The sequence below is a fragment of the Schistocerca serialis genome, chromosome 9 (genome assembly GCF_023864345.2).
Source record: "Schistocerca serialis cubense isolate TAMUIC-IGC-003099 chromosome 9, iqSchSeri2.2, whole genome shotgun sequence".
Classification (NCBI taxonomy): domain Eukaryota; kingdom Metazoa; phylum Arthropoda; class Insecta; order Orthoptera; family Acrididae; genus Schistocerca; species Schistocerca serialis.
The window spans coordinates 98941907-98960573 of NC_064646.1; the positions used below are offsets into that span (position 1 = coordinate 98941907).

At 46.2% G+C, this 18667-nt stretch overlaps 1 protein-coding gene across 1 annotated transcript in view; it reads right to left on the bottom strand.

The window, feature by feature from the left end:
• Positions 1-1302: 1302 nt before the first annotated feature.
• The window catches only part of LOC126419398 (calcium release-activated calcium channel protein 1-like), a 134307-nt gene continuing 116942 nt past the window's right edge, over positions 1303-18667 (bottom strand). Inside the window, exons 6-7 of the mRNA XM_050086586.1 lie at positions 16552-16713; positions 1303-3856 (exon numbers count right to left, since the gene is read on the bottom strand). Of these exons, the coding sequence (XP_049942543.1) occupies positions 3527-3856; positions 16552-16713 (492 nt within the window). The 3' untranslated portion in view covers positions 1303-3526. The remainder of the gene's footprint in view (positions 3857-16551; positions 16714-18667) is intronic.

An 18667-nucleotide genomic window follows, 5' to 3' on the forward strand; every position in this document is an offset into this window, starting at 1 on the left:
TTTGTTCTGTATCTATCTGACACTTACCGATGCTTCTTTGGTACTAATAATTAAGTAAAAAATAGATGAATAACTAAATCCATTATGAAAGTGGTTGATATCAGCAAATACGATGTCCACTCGCTAGGTGCTCGTACGAGGAATCAACTACTGTTGCTTCAACAACTCATCTGAGGTGTATATTTTCTTTATTTTTCGTACGTCGTTTTTTCTCCTTCCCCCGATACAGTGATATAGTGCCACACAGTACATATGATACTGATTCCATTCAGCCCATGACAAGAGCGTAGTGCACGAAACTACAGCTAACACTCCCTATGAGCTAGATGCTAACCCAGAATTACGGCAGTACGTTGGTTGATTCGGGGGAGGGGGGCGGTGGGAGGAGACCAAACGCCGAAGTCAGCAGTCCCATCGGATTAGGAAAGGATGGAGAAGGAAGTCGGCCGTGTCCTTTCACACTAACCATTCCGTCATTTACCTCAAGCGACTTAGGGAAATCGCGGTAAACCTAAATGAGGATGGCCGGACACGGGTTTGAACTGTCGACCTCCCGAATACGAGTCCAGTGTGCTAACCACTGGTCCACCTCGCTCGGTGGCATTATGTATGAACGTTGAGTAGTCATGTTTCAGTGTCCATTTAATTTCTAGTTATCTGTTCCAAAACATACTTTCATTGCACGTGATATTAAATAATGTATTTGTTTTTTTATCATGGTAGAGTGAAAGACTGTAACTGGGGAACCAAAATGACTGCCGGTAGTTATCTTCATTTGGGTGACCAATAACGCTATTCCTATTTTGAGCTTGACTACGGACTAGTTTTGTGGGTCATCCAAAGACATAAATAACGCTGTTTACGCAGGAAGATCCAGCTTCTTGACGTTGTTCGACAGTTGATGTGGCGAGAAACCTGAGAAAATTTTATTGCTTTCGACTCGCCCCGAGAACCTTCATTTGAAATGCTATTTGTACCAATTTTCATTAAATTCTGTGTCTCAGGACATTGCGTAATACATTTGTTTCTCTTCGGAATATTTCACAGTTCTCCATCATCAGGGACTTGATCAATAAATTTCGTTGTTTAGGGTACGGTATATGTAACAACGAAACTCTCCACACTCAGTCACTGTGGCGGAACGAACTTCTGACTTTTGTCGTTTGTGTCCACATAGTCCATGTTAACAGAGGCCATTTTATTTTTTGAACTTGTCTTGTGCTTTTCCTTAACAGAGCTACAGTACAATATTATCCACTCACTAGTGAATAAGATATGAATAATAAATATATGTTTTCGTAATTAACATGTATACATATATCTTTATTATTTCAACAGTACAGTAAGCAAGCATATAAATATTTATTTTGTGATCACATTTATTTACAAAGATACGCTAATTTTTTTTACCGTTACTGTTTTACACAATTGTGGCGTTCTTTCATGTTCGATATTTTAGAATATGATAGGCTTTGGTTCTACTGCGGTTATACATTGTTCTCCCAAATAAGTACACCAAGCTGAGGCACGGTGGCTTGCATCCTTTCAGGTACACGCTAACATCACTGGCTTCGATATCACAGCAACGGCGAAACCTTTAGGAACATCCTCTGCAAAACTGTATTCCACAACACACGGCAGGGGAAGCGGCCGTTGTTATGCTCTACAAACGCATACTTTTGTGATTTCCACCATCTTGTGGATGAAAATACTGTATCGATGTACAGATCTTTGGTACCTGGTCCTAAAAAGCACAGCCGTACTTGGTCCGGCATTGAGTGACGAGTTTGTCCTCGAATAGTTCTGTGGAGGAGGACAAACTGCACTGCTACGGCGGGTGACTAGGAGGACAGGAGTGTACTGGCAGCTGGTCACAACAGCTTACCCTCCTGCGCGTTTTCACTGTCTATTTGAGGCTGTTACCCAGAGACGTGTGTAGCTGTCACACTTGAAAAACACTTTAAACCACAGATTTCTAAAGCTACAACTGTCTGCACATGCACAGAAACAAATAGTCTAGCAATACGGAAACTAGTTACAAAACTGTCGGCAAAAAGCAGTTTCCCTGAGATGCGGCAATATCGGACATAATATGAATCAAGCGACACCGTTAGAAAATTCACAACACGAGAAGTATTTACATGAAAGCGAGTTAATACGCTGTGCGTTATTACTAGCACAGCATCTCAAATTTAACTCTAACACAGACTTCTTTCTACTCCACAGAAAACCATTGTAACTACCGCCATGAAGAAGTGATACATACTACGATAAGAGCGAGATGAATGTTCTTAGCGTTCTGGTCATTGTGTTAGCTATTCGTAATCAGCTTGTGGTTTGAGCCAGCATTAGGAGAGGCTATAATTCTTCACAGTATGGACGGCATGCAGCTAAATGCTTTAACTCTGTCCTCAACATAATGTTCTCATCAAACTGACAAAGAATCGATCACACACTGCAATTGAGCCAGAACACGGTGACGCAATGTTGAACTTTGTGCATTGAATGTGAATTCATGAATATTGGCGTACTTCGAAATATCATTGTAGGTACTAAACCTTCGATTTTTTATTATTGTGCTCAGTTGATTGGGCATGTTTGAATTTCTTCCGCGCTTTACCTCGCAGTCTTTCTTCATCTTTCCACTTTACCTTTTTTTTGCATTTATCAGATCGTGCTGTATTCTTCCAGGTTGACTTTTCAGTGCAATTTATGTTCGTGAATAACTTAAATCGACATTCAGCCTCGAATGGCTTTATGTCAACACATTCCTTTCAGGTCTTCATTAACTTCTTTCGACGCGTGGACTGTCAAATCGAAGTCGCCGTATTTGGACTACACAAACAGTGAAAGTGAAGCTGAGCGATAGAGTAGGTAGGGAAAGAGATGTTAAAAGAGCCTCACATTTCTCGTAAGCGCAAAACATCTGTGATTACTGAAGTTATGCGGCCCTGTCTGCCCACCGCCCTATCCCGCTATAAGGGATGCTCTCGCCTTATAAAAGTTCATTAATGTAGCATACGGAAGATATTTTGGAACTTCAGAGCTTGCACGAGGAGAGAAACTGCTGTCTACAGAAAATCGTCGTTTGAGGCGCAATGTGTAGAATATTTCCTACATATTGCTCGTCAGGCTAATGTGAGACTTGACATGGTACTAGATTCCTGGACGCGCTAACGTGCGATTTTGGTTACCTTGTTAGTGGCTTTATAACACTATTACTGCTGTCGCGAGCGTTATCGCAATCTAGGGAAGTCAAAACGACGGGGTTTCGTGCCTTCGCGTGTTCCGTGCTCATTTCTTCTTCCGACGTTGTCACTCGACACAGTCAGTAACTTCTCACAGCCTTGCATCGTTTCAAGTATCCGCATTCACTGGTTAAACTTTTGTTTCTGTTTCACGCATTTGTGCCACGAAGTGTCCTCCAACGGCTAAACTCTCTGACGAGTGGGGTGCAGCAGGTGCAAAATAACGTCACAGCTCCGAGGCGCTTGGCAGGTTAGGGTAGCGTCCGGCCGCCCCTCCCTCACACCTTGGAGTGGGCCATCGTGGCCGAGTCGAGCTGCTGCTTCATGGCCTCCAGCTCCTGGATGTCGGCCACGGAGCTCTCGCACTTGTGCACGACCAGCTTGTGGTAGAAGTGCACGGCGAAGGCGACGAACACGATCAGAACGGGCACCACGATCACTGTGGCGGCCCACGCGGCCGTGAACGAGTAGTCCCAGAACTTGACCCAGCACAGGATGGCCACCTCGACCAGGAACAGGAAGAGCCCCAGCACTGTGGAGAAGGCCCACGCCAGCTCGATGAAGCCGCGCATGCGCTCGTGTGGGGACTCGCCCACCAGCTCCTGCACCTGTAGGCAACACCCACAGCATACCTCATTGTCTGCAACTGACGTCCTCTCTTAAAACATTGAACTTAAGTACGCAATAAATCTGGCGACTGGAACTAAAAATAGTTCACAATGTGTGTCAGCTGTACTACTACATAAAGACAAGTCATAGTTTAAAATTATTACCAAAAATCTCGAAAACTTCTTGCACAATGCTCTAATAAATGTTCGGATGGACATTTGCTACATCTTCATCATATACATGATATATAAATGTTTACACTATATAAAGGGCAAATATAATTAGCCAAAACTCGAAATATTCCTAATAGATTTACTGAAAACTTTTATGTGATACTCTAATAAATGTTTGTACAAACATAAACTACACATTTTTGAATATATGTGATGTATGAGTACATATACTACATAAGTGGGAAATGTTGTTACCAAAAATCTTGAAAAGTTATTGACCAAATTACCTCATATTTTTATGCAGCACTCAAACATCCAGGCAGACATAGGCTACATCTTTTTAATAATTATTGTACACACACACACACACACACACACAGACACACACACACACACAAAATCAAAAGTGGTTTTACATCACCTCGGTTCTGAGATTTCTGGAACCTGTACAGAAAATTGGAGTAGAAATCAACATAGACATCAGTTCTACCCTTTCTATTGCTCATTAATACCACACATTGCATGTTGTGCCATCATACAGCGTGTCTGTCAGAGGTGCTGGTCCAGATTGCTGTACACTCCGGTACATCTAATATCCAATAGCACATCCTCTTGCACTGAAGCATGCCTGTATTCATCATGGCATATTATCCACAAGTTCATCAATGCACTGTTCGTCCAGATTGTCCCACTCCTCAATGGCGATTCGGCGTATATCCCTCAGAGTGATTGGTGGGTCACGTCGTCCATAAACAGCCCTTTTCAGTCTATACCAGGCATGTTCGGTAGGGTTCAAGTCTGGAGAACATGCTGGCCAGTCTAGTTGAGTGATGTCATTATCCCAAAGGAAGTCATTCACAAGATGTGCACGATGGGGGCGCGAACTGTCTCTATGAAGACGAATACCTCGCCAATATGCTTTCGATATGGTTGCACTATCGGTCGGAGGATGGCATTCACGTATCGTACAACCATTACGGCGCCTTCCATGACCACCAGCGGTGTACGTCAGCCCCACAAAATGTCACCCCAAAACATCAGGGAGCCTCCACCTTGTTGCACTCGCTGGACAGTGTGTGTAAGGCTTTCAGTCTGACCGGGTTGCCTCCAAACACGACGATTGTCTGGTTGAAGGCATATGGAACACTCATCGGTGAAGAGAACGTGATGCCGATCCTGAGCAGCCCATTCGGCATGTTGTTGGGCCTGTCTGTACCGCGCTGCGTGGTGTCGTGGTTGCAAAGATGGACCTCGCCATGGACGTCGGGGGTGAAGTTGCGCATCATGCAGCCTGTTGCGCACAGTTTCAGTCGTAACACGACTTTCTGTGGCTGCACGTAAAGCATTATTCAACATGGTGGCGTTGCTGTCAGGCTTCCTCCGAGCTGTAATCAGTAGGTAGCGGCCATCCAATGCAGTAGTAGCCCTTGGGCGGCGTGAGCGAGCCATGTCATCGACAGTTCCTGTCTCACTGTATCTCCTCCATGTCCGAACAACATCGCTTTGGTTCACTCCGAGACGCCTGGACACTTCCCTTGTTGAGAGCCCTTCCTGGCACAAAGTAACAATGCGGACGCGATGGAATCGCGGTATTGACCGTGTAGGTATAATTGAACTACAGGCAACACGAGCCGTGTACCTCCTTCCTGGTGGAATGACTGGACCTGATCGGCTGTCGGAGCTCCTCCGTCTAATAGGCGCTGCTCATGCATGGTTGTTTACGATGGGCGGGTTTAGTGACATCTGTGGAGAGTTAAAGGGACTGTGTCTGTGATACAATATCCACAGTCAACGTCTATCTTCAGGAGTTCTGGAAAGCGAACTATGCAAAACTTTTTGAAGCACCAAAGAAACTGGTACAGGCATGCGTATGCAAATACAGAGCTATGTAAACAGGCAGCGCCTACATAAGGCAACAAGTATCTGGCGCAGTTGTTAGATCGGTTGCTGCTGCTACAATGGCAGGTTATCAAGATTTAAGTGAATTTGAACGTCGTGTTATAGTCGGCGCACGAGCGATGGGACACAGCATCTCCGAAGTAGCGATGAAGTGGGAATAGAAAAGAATTGTTCAACGTGACAGAAGTGCAACGTTTCCACAAATTGCTGCAGATTTTAATGCTGGGCCATCAACAAGTGTCAGTGTGAGAACCATCCAACGAAACATCATCGATATGGGCTTTCGGAGACGAAGGACCACTCGTGTACCTTTGATGACTGCACGAGAGAAAGCTTTACTCTTCACCTGCGCCTGTTAGCATCGACACTGAACTGTTGATGACTGAAAACATGTTGCCTGGTCGGACGAGTCTGGTTTCAAATTGTATCGAGGAGATGGATGTGTACGGGTGTGGAGACAACGTCATGAATCCATTGACCCTGTATGTCAGCAGGGGGCTGTTCAGGCTGGTGGAGGCCCTGTAATGGTGTGGGGCTTGTGCAGCTGAAGTGATATGGGACCCTGATTCGTCTAGCTACGACTCTGACAGGTGATACATATGTAAGCATCCCTTCTGATCACCTGCATCCATTCATGTCCATTGTGCATTCCGACGGACTTGGGCAATTCTGGCAGGACAATGCGACGCCCCACACGTCCAAAACTGCTACAGAGTAGCTCCAGGAACACTCTTCTGAGCTTAAACACTTCCGTTGGCCATCAAACTCCTCAGATACGAAATTTATTCAGCATGTCTGGGATGATTTGCGGCGTGCTGTTCGGAAGAGATATCCACCACCTCGTACTCTTACAGATTTATGAAGAGCCCTGCAGGATTTATGGTGTCAATTCCCTCCAGCATTACTTCAGACATTATTAGAGTCCATCCCACGTTGTGTTGCGGCACTTCGGGCGCTACACGGTATTAGGCAGGTATACCTGTGTTTTTGGCTGTTCAGTATAGATAGGATAGAAGTAATATATATATATATATATATATATATATATATATATATATATATATATATATATGTGTGTGTGTGTGTGTGTGTGTGTGTGTATGTTTGTCAACATTCATTGTTAGCAAAATTCTAGGAAGCTATCAATTTACTTCAAATTTTTGTACGTTAATCAAATAAATACTTGGAAACACATAAGTTACATAGCTTTTAATGTACATGGCAAACCTGGCTATCAAAAATTTGAGAAAGTGCTTCACCGATTTTCTTCATATTTTTACTCTATGGAATGTTCTGATATAGTCTACATATTTTTAAATGTTTTTCCACAATACTCTAATATATATTCAGATGGGTATAGGCTTTACTTTTTTTAAAGCAGCAATCTGCAGGTTTTCTGTTAAACTGTGAGAGAAAAAACTGTGCTGTGCTGTGAAAATGTGTGATTTAGTTTTCTTTTTCGCATTCAGTGTTCAGTGTGATATTGGGAGGTTTAAATCACTAGACAAATTACATTCTTGTATTTGTTGTCTCTCCTGACATTTAATTTCCAACAAAATATGTACACTCCTGGAAATGGAAAAAAGAACACATTGACACCGGTGTGTCAGACCCACCATACTTGCTCCGGACACTGCGAGAGGGCTGTACAAGCAATGATCACACGCACGGCACAGCGGACACACCAGGAACCGCGGTGTTGGCCGTCGAATGGCGCTAGCTGCGCAGCATTTGTGCACCGCCGCCGTCAGTGTCAGCCAGTTTGCCGTGGCATACGGAGCTCCATCGCAGTCTTTAACACTGGTAGCATGCCGCGACAGCGTGGACGTGAACCGTATGTGCAGTTGACGGACTTTGAGCGAGGGCGTATAGTGGGCATGCGGGAGGCCGGGTGGACGTACCGCCGAATTGCTCAACACGTGGGGCGTGAGGTCTCCACAGTACATCGATGTTGTCGCCAGTGGTCGGCGGAAGGTGCACGTGCCCGTCGACCTGGGACCGGACCGCAGCGACGCACGTATGCACGCCAAGACCGTAGGATCCTACGCAGTGCCGTAGGGGACCGCACCGCCACTTCCCAGCAAATTAGGGACACTGTTGCTCCTGGGGTATCGGCGAGGACCATTCGCAACCGTCTCCATGAAGCTGGGCTACGGTCCCGCACACCGTTAGGCCGTCTTCCGCTCACGCCCCAACATCGTGCAGCCCGCCTCCAGTGGTGTCGCGACAGGCGTGAATGGAGGGACGAATGGAGACGTGCCGTCTTCAGCGATGAGAGTCGCTTCTGCCTTGGTGCCAATGATGGTCGTATGCGTGTTTGGCGCCGTGCAGGTGAGCGCCACAATCAGGACTGCATACGACCGAGGCACACAGGGCCAACACCCGGCATCATGGTGTGGGGAGCGATCTCCTACACTGGCCGTACACCACTGGTGATCGTCGAGGGGACACTGAATAGCGCACGGTACATCCAAACCGTCATCGAACCCATCGTTCTACCATTCCTAGGCCGGCAAGGGAACTTGCTGTTCCAACAGGACAACGCACGTCCGCATGTATCCCGTGCCACCCAACGTGCTCTAGAAGGTGTAAGTCAACTACCCTGGCCAGCAAGATCTCCGGATCTGTCCCCCATTGAGCATGTTTGGGACTGGATGAAGCGTCGTCTTACGCGGTCTGCACGTCCAGCACGAACGCTGGTCCAACTGAGGCGCCAGGTGGAAATGGCATGGCAAGCCGTTCCACAGGACTACATCCAGCATCTCTACGATCGTCTCCATGGGAGAATAGCAGCCTGCATTGCTGCGAAAGGTGGATATACACTGTACTATAGCAGACATTGTGCATGCTCTGTTGCCTGTGTCTATGTGCCTGTGGTTCTGTCAGTGTGATCATGTGATGTATCTGACCCCAGGAATGTGTCAATAAAGTTTCCCCGTCCTGGGACAATGAATTCACGGTGTTCTTATTTCAATTTCCAGGAGTGTATATAGAATAATGTGGAGTTTCGTTCTATTTCTTGCAGCCGGTTTTAACAGAAATGAGGGAAGTTGTATTTATAACTTATCGGCTTATGATTAGAATACCACTTTGGCATCACAATTGTCCGAAACTTTGTAGTCCTACCCGTTCGCAAGTTAAAACAGAAGCTACTATCCTCACATATTCAGCAGATCGAGAGGTCTCTCTCATACCTGTATAGTAAAGATTCCAACTGTTCTATCCACCCACTCCAAGGGACTTTAATTCCGAGTCATGGTTTCCTTTGTATCATCAATAATTAAGGCCGAAACTCAGAGAGAGGAGGAAAGGTGCACAGAGAGGGTGGAAGAAATTAGCATTGCGAGGGTGGACGGGGAGACAGACAGACAGAGGGAGAGAAGGAGGTGGACAGAGAAAGAGGGGAGGAGGAGAGTGGGGGAGAGGAGGAGGAGATGATGGAGGGAGAAACAGAGGAAGAGGGGGAGGAGATCGACAGAGAGAGGGGGAGACGGAGATTAAGTGGTATGTCCAATTCCCATACATACTTAGCAGTACGAGGTTAGCTGGTAATTAACATAGGGAAGGAATACGAGCGTCCGCAGCTCGTGGTCGTGCGGTAGCGTTCTCGCTTCCCACGCCCGGGTTCCCGGGTTCGGTTCCCGGCGGGGTCAGGCATTTTCTCTGCCTCATGATGACTGGGTGTTGTGTGACGCCCTTAGGTTAGTTAGGTTTAAGTAGTTCTACGTTCTAGGGGACTGATGACCATAGCTGTTAAGTCCCATAGTGCTCAGAGCCATTTGAACCATTTTGAAAGGAATACGAGCACAGAATCAGATGCATGTAACCAAACCTGAAAAAAATGAAATGCCTTGCCACTGAATTTAGAAATAAACATACAGCATACTATCACAATGAACTACAGGGTATGTCTGAGAAATTCGCTTAATGGTCTCAAAAAATAATGGAAACAAGAGTAACAATCCAAATACTTTTACTGGCCTTGAAAGTAATCACCGTTAGCTACAACACCCTTCTCACATCGATTGCAAGGCTGTTGGAAAGTGTCGGAAAAGCTTGTTGTGGAGTCGCTCGAAGCACTATGGTCACGCGTCGTTGGGTATCCGCATTGCAGGAGATGAGACCTGGTGCTACCAAACCGATCTGGAGACCTGAATGTCTTTGTGTTCATCGTCTTCTCCACTCTCCTCAGGTAGAAATTCTTGATGGATCAAGCACTTGCTGTCGAAAAATGTGATCGACATCGTCTCGATACTGGATTTTGTCAGTCTACTTTTCTAACGAGGCCGGGCAGACGATGAACATCACGCCACTGACTGCCGGTTGGTCTCCGGGACGATTTCGCATTACCTGATGTCTTCTCCTCTAATGAGGTGGATATCCATCAACGCGTGGCCAGGGTGCTTCGAGTGATTCCACAACGAAACGTTTAACGACAATTTCCAACAGTTCCACAACCGATTCCGGCAGAGTGTTGAAGATAATGATGATTACACTGAAGGCCAGTAAAAGTATTTTGTTTGTAACTCTTGTTTTCTTTATTTTCTGGAACTATCCACCGACACTTTCAAACACACCTTGTACGAACAGTTAACAGACATACAAATATCTATGCAAGAATATGGTGACATACGTTTAGACAAGATCCAGAAAGCAGTCCTCGCCATTTGTCTATATTATCGTCACCGAGACCCGACTGAGTATCGGAAATGACTCAAAGAACTGATGAAGCTTGACAGGCAGTACAGGGCCATCAACAACAGCGGATCGCAGAGCGCTGACAGGAAGAAAAATAACGAGAGATCGGGAAAGCGAACACGACGGTACAGATGAACCAGGTCCAACGATTGATCTGAAGAGAGAAAACCTGAGACAGTGAAAGCAGAGCCCACCAATCAACGGTGCGTTACTACAACAAGGTAGTAGCGAAGCGAACACACCATAGAGTCCCGTGTAATGATGCTTAGAACGTAAATAATCTAACAGTCCATCTTTGAAATGAAAGAGTCCGAAAGAGTTCAAAACCCGCAAAAAATGTTAGCATGTACATAATGAACTCTCCTATCTAAACATTTCCCTACTGACTGCAGCTAAATTCATATCAGAACCTTACAATGGGAAATGGCCAACATCAAGGAAGTGTGCAGAAAATTAATGGAAAGTAAGAAGAGGAACGATGTTGAATGAAACTTCTTCATAACGACACGTCAGAAATCTTGGCAAACGTGCATAATGGATACCTTCCACAGCAAAAATGGCTTGGTACATAGCAGTCTACAGAAACAAAGCAACAAACTTTGAACTCCACAACATAAAATTAGCAAATTCGCTAAGATGTTTCAGTATAAATACACTCCTGGAAATGGAAAAAAGAACACATTGACACCGGTGTGTCAGACCCACCATACTTGCTCCGGACACTGCGAGAGGGCTGTACAAGCAATGATCACACGCACGGCACAGCGGACACACCAGGAACCGCGGTGTTGGCCGTCGAATGGCGCTAGCTGTGCAGCATTTGTGCACCGCCGCCGTCAGTGTCAGCCAGTTCGCCGTGGCATACGGAGCTCCATCGCAGTCTTTAACACTGGTAGCATGCCGCGACAGCGTGGACGTGAACTGTATGTGCAGTTGACGGACTTTGAGCGAGGGCGTATAGTGGGCATGCGGGAGGCCGGGTGGACGTACCGCCGAATTGCTCAACACGTGGGGCGTGAGGTCTCCACACACAGTACATCGATGTTGTCGCCAGTGGTCGGCGGAAGGTGCACGTGCCCGTCGACCTGGGACCGGACCGCAGCGACGCACGGATGCACGCCAAGACCGTAGGATCCTACGCAGTGCCGTAGGGGACCGCACCGCCACTTCCCAGCAAATTAGGGACACTGTTGCTCCTGGGGTATCGGCGAGGACCATTCGCAACCGTCTCCATGAAGCTGGGCTACGGTCCCGCACACCGTTAGGCCGTCTTCCGCTCACGCCCCAACATCGTGCAGCCCGCCTCCAGTGGTGTCGCGACAAGCGTGAATGGAGGGACGAATGGAGACGTGTCGTCTTCAGCGATGAGAGTCGCTTCTGCCTTGGTGCCAATGATGGTCGTATGCGTGTTTGGCGCCGTGCAGGTGAGCGCCACAATCAGGACTGCATACGACCGAGGCACACAGGGCCAACACCCGGCATCATGGTGTGGGGAGCGATCTCCTACACTGGCCGTACACCACTGGTGATCGTCGAGGGGACACTGAATAGTGCACGGTACATCCAAACCGTCATCGAACCCATCGTTCTACCATTCCTAGACCGGCAAGGGAACTTGCTGTTCCAACAGGACAATGCACGTCCGCATGTATCCCGTGCCACCCAACGTGCTCTAGAAGGTGTAAGTCAACTACCCTGGCCAGCAAGATCTCCGGATGTGTCCCCCATTGAGCATGTTTGGGACTGGATGAAGCGTCGTCTCACGCGGTCTGCACGTCCAGCACGAACGCTGGTCCAACTGAGGCGCCAGGTGGAAATGGCATGGCAAGCCGTTCCACAGGACTACATCCAGCATCTCTACGATCGTCTCCATGGGAGAATAGCAGCCTGCATTGCTGCGAAAGGTGGATATACACTGTACTAGTGCCGACATTGTGCATGCTCTGTTGCCTGTGTCTATGTGCCTGTGGTTCTGTCAGTGTGATCATGTGATGTATCTGACCCCAGGAATGTGTCAATAAAGTTTCCCCTTCCTGGGACAATGAATTCACGGTGTTCTTATTTCAATTTCCAGGAGTGTATATTAATGCGCCGCACCACGAACGACGTAGACATGCAAACAATAAAACAAAGGTATACCAATGAAAACATATTACTACTTTAATACTATGTGAATTTAGGTCTTGTTTTCCTTTGTGAAACATTTCAAATTGGTTCAAATGGCTCTGAGCACTACGGGACTTAAATTCTGAAGTCATCAGCCCCTTGAACTTAGAACTACTTAAACCTAACTAACCTAAGAACATCACACTCATCCATGCCCGAAGCAGGATTCGAACCTGCGACCGTAGCGGTCGTGCGGTTCCAGACTGCAGCGCCTAGAACCGCTCGGCCACCTCGGCCGGCAAAACATTTCATGTAATTAAAATCAACGTAATGATGTTTGGGCAGAGATTTTTGCTAAAGCGACCAAACGGAAGAGAACTCTGCGTATCTTTGTCTGTAAAACAAACAAAATGTGGTACTTCATTTATTATCGCCTCACTTAGGCGTCTTTTATCGTCCGGCTGTTGTAAAGTAAGCATCTATGTTTCCATGTATCTTAATTTTGACAGACCTTACTGCTATAACTGTCTAATTGAGATTCATTTAAAATATTAGACCTGATTATGAGTCACATTAACAACCATAATTTTCTACGAAATTTTGGATTTTTTCAGAGGCTGTAGAAAAGGCATTGATGACGAATTGTGCGAGTGTATAAGGACCGAACACATTACGTGTTCTTTCGTTATTTATACTGTATCTTTAAGCGTAACCTCCTTGAGATTAATTTGCTGATCTTTTCCCCTTAGTTCCTTGCGTATATTTTTTTACATAGAGGTCTCGTTAGGTTGATCGGTCAAATGCCTTCGATGAATGACGTCGGAAATCGCTTCACTGACTTGATGTATCGTCTCTCACCAAAACCAACAGGCGGCAACACGAAATATTACCTGAATGTGTAATTATCATCTTTTAACAGCAATCATTAATTCCATTCATCTAAAATTTTGGATGAGGTCTGCCGTTTATGGACGTTTCTCTCGCTCGTCTCGGTATTACGTTTTAACCACCACTTTAATAATCATACTGAATTCTTGCCATGGCTTAACTCGCCAGGGTAGCCGAGAGCGCTAATGCGCTGCTACCTGGACACCGTTTGGCGCGCTGGCTCCGGATCGAATCCGCAAGGCAGAATAACGACGACGCGCTGGTGTGCCGGCCAGCCTAGATGTGGCTTTTAGGCGGTTTTCCACATCGTCTAGGTGAATACCGGGCCGATTCCCACGTTCCGCCTCAGTTACACGACTCGCAGACATTTGCATCACGCTCGCGCTATTCCATGGGTTACACTAGAGGCGGACAGCTGGGGTACACTGATTCCTTCCTGGGGGGTATGGGGTGGCGGCAGGGAGGGCATCCAGCCACCCCTTAAACTTAACACACCACATCCGATTAACCATTGCGTATAAGTTATTATATAAAACCACTAATACGCGCTTGAGCTGAAAAAGACAGATACAGGATGGCTTCTTGCAATTTCTGCTTGTGACGTAGCCAGCGCTCTGGCGTAGAGTTGGTTGTAGCTTTAATACCACATTGGCGAAATATCGCAACACTTATTTTGTGTTCCAACTGAGGCAATGGCTCCTAAACGTGAAATGACGTGTACTGACGTTACAAAACTCTTACAGCTCCACGTCGATGGTAGCTAACTCGCGCCATGTGAGGACGGCTTAAGAGTAGAAACCGTGACTGTGTGAAATAATTACTTGTGCTACACCGCCGCCACGCACTTTATACTTCTAGTATGAAGACGGAGAGAGGTGGCGCAGTGGTTACGACAAAGGACTTGTGTTCGGGAAGTGGGCGGTTCGAATCCGCGACTACATCTCAAGAGTGAGATTTTGCTTTAGCTCCATAAATCGCTTAAGGTAAATAGCGGGACGGGTCTTTTAAAAAATGTGGATAATTTTCTTCCCCGTCCACACTCTAAACGAACTTGTCAATTGGATATTAAAGCCTACTTTCCCTTTCATGCTTTCAAGGATGAGGTACTGGTAGAACTGAAGCAGTGAGGACGAGATGTCAGTCGTCATTGGATAGCACCTTTGGTAACAGCACTGACGGAAATAGGCAAAGATTCCGGGTTCGAGTCCCGGTCCTTGTACAGTTTTAATCTGTCATTAAGTTCCACTTTACACTTATATTCTGATTAAGGTACTGCTGCACGTTTCGAGCATGCTCTGTCCATGACAACGCGTATTTGCATAGAGGAAGGATGTTATTTGATGATAAAATTACCTTATCAAACTAGAACTAGCAGGGAGATTATGAAGCGTAAATCGTGTCCACTGTTCTGTTGACTGACTGGTTATGAGTGACTCATGGGCGGGGGAGGGGGACTCTGGGTTGGGGAAAAAAGGAGCTTCCAGCTGTTGTGATGGAGACTCTGGAACACTACACCTCCTTGTCTGTGGATCTGAAAGTATGATGTATGTAGATTGTTCCTGCGTTAGCTGCTGCGCCAGTTGTCTTACTGCACACCTGCACACTGTGCCACGTATAAGCTTTCGTGGTAACACAGCGGAGTTGCAAGAGCAATTTACTAAAACTTCGCTAATGCAGTAATGCAGACAAGATGGAAAGCCATTATTTTCCGTAAAAGGTACGTGCATCTCCACTCGCTATTTTTTGACCAACATTGCACAGTCCCTGAGTTTTTCTAAGTCGCCGAGAGTGCAGTTTTTCTTAACCCAAAATTTTGTCTTCCCAACGGTCCACACTATAAACTCTTAAATTCGGTCCTTTCCTTACTGACACGTTCGGTATGTGGCGCTAGATATGAAGCGTCAGCGCGCTATGGCGGAGACGCAGTCATAAATGCCACAGTTTTTCAGATACTAAGTCTGTTTGTTTTCGAGTAGTTAACAGGCTCACAAAAAGATGAAGCCGATTCTACATTGTAAATTCGTCCAGAATCGTACAGAGGAGGTGGCGAAATACCTCACAATTTTTGAGGTACACAGTCTATGTGCAAAGTTCGTTCAAAATTTGTCCCTCTCTCTCAGTACGTAACATTAAGAATAGTTCCGATTTATTGTGAGTGATTGTTTTTTGACTTTAACAAACCGTAGGGTGGGGTGGGGGAGGGGGGGGAGGGGGCAGTAGTGAATACCAAATAGTACCAAATGGTGCATTTCTGAATGACTTACGTCATCACAAGTAGCAGTAATACTAAACATAAACAATGGTATACCCTCATCACTTTCAGTGCTACTATGTGAGTGATTTCTACCTTCTTTCATTACTAGCAAAATCATTACCTATAAAAGTTTGAATAAATTATATATTTTAGTTCCTGCCAGTGAAGTTACGACTTCACTTGCAACTTTTTTGTCAGTTGTATTAGCCTCAGACAGGAGTGACGTCATGAGCGCACCAGGTTAGCCGAAAGCGCTAATGCGCTGCTTCCTGGACTTGGGTAGGCGCGCTGGTCCCGGATCGGATCCGCCCGGCGGATTACCGACGTCGGCCAGTGTGCCGGCAACCTAGATGTGGTTTTTAGGCGGTTTTCCCCATCCTGCTAGGTGAATAATGAGCTGGTCCCCCGTTCCGCTTCAGTTACACGACTCGCAGACATCTGACCACGTTCGCACTATTCCATGGACTACACTAGACGCAGATAGCTGGGGTAGACTAATTCTGTCCCAGGGGTACCAGGTGGCGGCAGGAAGGCCAAATCCGTTCCTAACCGTGCCGACCCTGCGAAACTACGGGACAAGGCATCAACAAAAGAAATAAGAAATAAGAAATAAGAAGGAGTTACGTCATGGAGTAGCAGCGTAGAGCTTGCGCCTGTGCCGCGGCTCGGCACGCACCTGCAGTTTGCTGACGGCGTCGATGTTGGGCAGCAGGTAGGTGGAGATCATGAGCGCGAAGATGTGCACAGCCACCAGCACCGTGGTGCACACCGAGAACATGACGAACAGCCACTCGGGCACCTTGGTCGGCTCGTTGATCTGCAGCTCCACCATCGCCACCTGTGGCCGCAAAACAGACACGTCTCTAGAAAACCGCTACGGTCCTGCATAAACACATTTTGTTCTGTGTCACACTATGTAAGAGAGACGTCTATGTCGCGCGTCAGTTTTCCGTGGAAACATAGCGCTGCAGTTATTCAAGTACAGGGTGACTCAAAAGAAGGAGTAGATTTCAAAATTTCTCACAAATAGCAACACTACAGGCCATTAAAATTGCCACACCACGAAGATTACGGGCTACAGACGCGAAATTTAACCGACAGGAAGAAGATGCGGATATTTGCAAATGATTAGCTTTTCATGGCATTCACACAAGGCTGGCGCCGGTGGCGACACCTACATCGTGCTGACATGAGGAAAGTTTCCAACCGATTTCTCATACACAAACAGCAGTTGACCGGCGTTGCCTTATGAAACGTAGTTGTGATGCCTCATGTAAGGAGGAGAAATTTCCGACTTTGATAAAGGTCGGATTGTAGCCTATCGCGATTGCGGTTTATCATATCGCGACATTGCTGTTCGCATTGGTCTAGATCCAATGAGTGTTAGCAGAATTTGGAATCGTCCAGATTGTCTCCTATGTATATTCTGTAGGTCAGGAACAGCAGAGGGCGTTAAACAGTTCGTTGGGGAACGCGAGATATTAGTTCTGTTTTACTCTATGATTTTCCATGAATTGCTACGAACTGTGATCTTTCCGACAGGAACTCGTGAATCCAGTCGCACAACTGAGGCGATATTCCACAGGCACGCTATTTGATTGGAAAACTTGTGAGGAACGGTGTAAAAAGCGTTCGGGAAATCTAGAAATACGGAATCAATCAGAGATCCCGTGTCGATAGCATTCAACACTTCGTGTGAGTAAAGAGCTAGTTGTGTTTGACAAGAACATTTTATGAAACAGTGTTGCGAACTTGTCAAAATTGGATTTATATACCACCTGAAGTACACACACGTATATTCGACACCTCAAAACAAACACCTCCAAATGCTTTAAACAATTATTCTGTTCAAAAATGGTTCAAATGGCTCTGAGCACTATGGGAATTAACATCCATGGTCATCAGTCCCCTAGAACTTAGAACTACTTAATCCTAACTAACCTAAGGACATCACACAACACCCAGCCATCACGAGGCAGAGAAAATCCCTGACCCCGCCGGGAATCGAACCCGGGAACCCGGGCGTGGGAAGCGAGAACGCTATCCCACGACCATGAGCTGCGGGCAATTATTCTGTAATAATGTTGTTACGATGTATATTCTTTGCACTTTGCGATTATATTTTCTCTTCTGCTATACGAACCTTGCACCCAGCTGATTCCAGACGCCATATTTGTTTACAAATGTGGCAGTATACCTGTGATGTGTTACGACAGCAAAAGGAACCTGTGACCACTGGAGGTACTCTAGTTTACTTATTTAATGTTTACCACTAGATATCAGTTTAATTTTTTGTCAAAAGTAATCCTAAACCATATTCTGAAATAGTGTCTTGTTTCTCCACTAGACAGTGCCACAAGTTCCTCCAAAAATCGTAACACAACACACACACAAATGTAATACTAACTAATGTAAATCCACCCGCTGATGGAGGTTTAAACCTTCGAAACGCGTCGTGGAAATAAATAAAACGGTGACTGGTAACAGTAAACTTGTTGTTTCATTTAATAAAGAAACAGTTTTGGCTGTTTGTCAGTACATCGTTTTCTTCTAGGCAAGTCATAATGTTCGAGCAAGTGAACGCGACGGTGTTCAGCTAACCAGGAACACCAGAAGATCCTCAAGAAGAATCGAGGAGTGGGGTTGAAAAGCCGATCGTCTAAGACGGAAGTGAAAGAGGAACGTGACACAGCCTGACGACCTAGAGGATTTCACCTTCAACGACAACTGCCATGGAAGCACGCAGCCTTAGGCGGCTCACAGGTTGACCGAAAACGACAACACGTCTACGG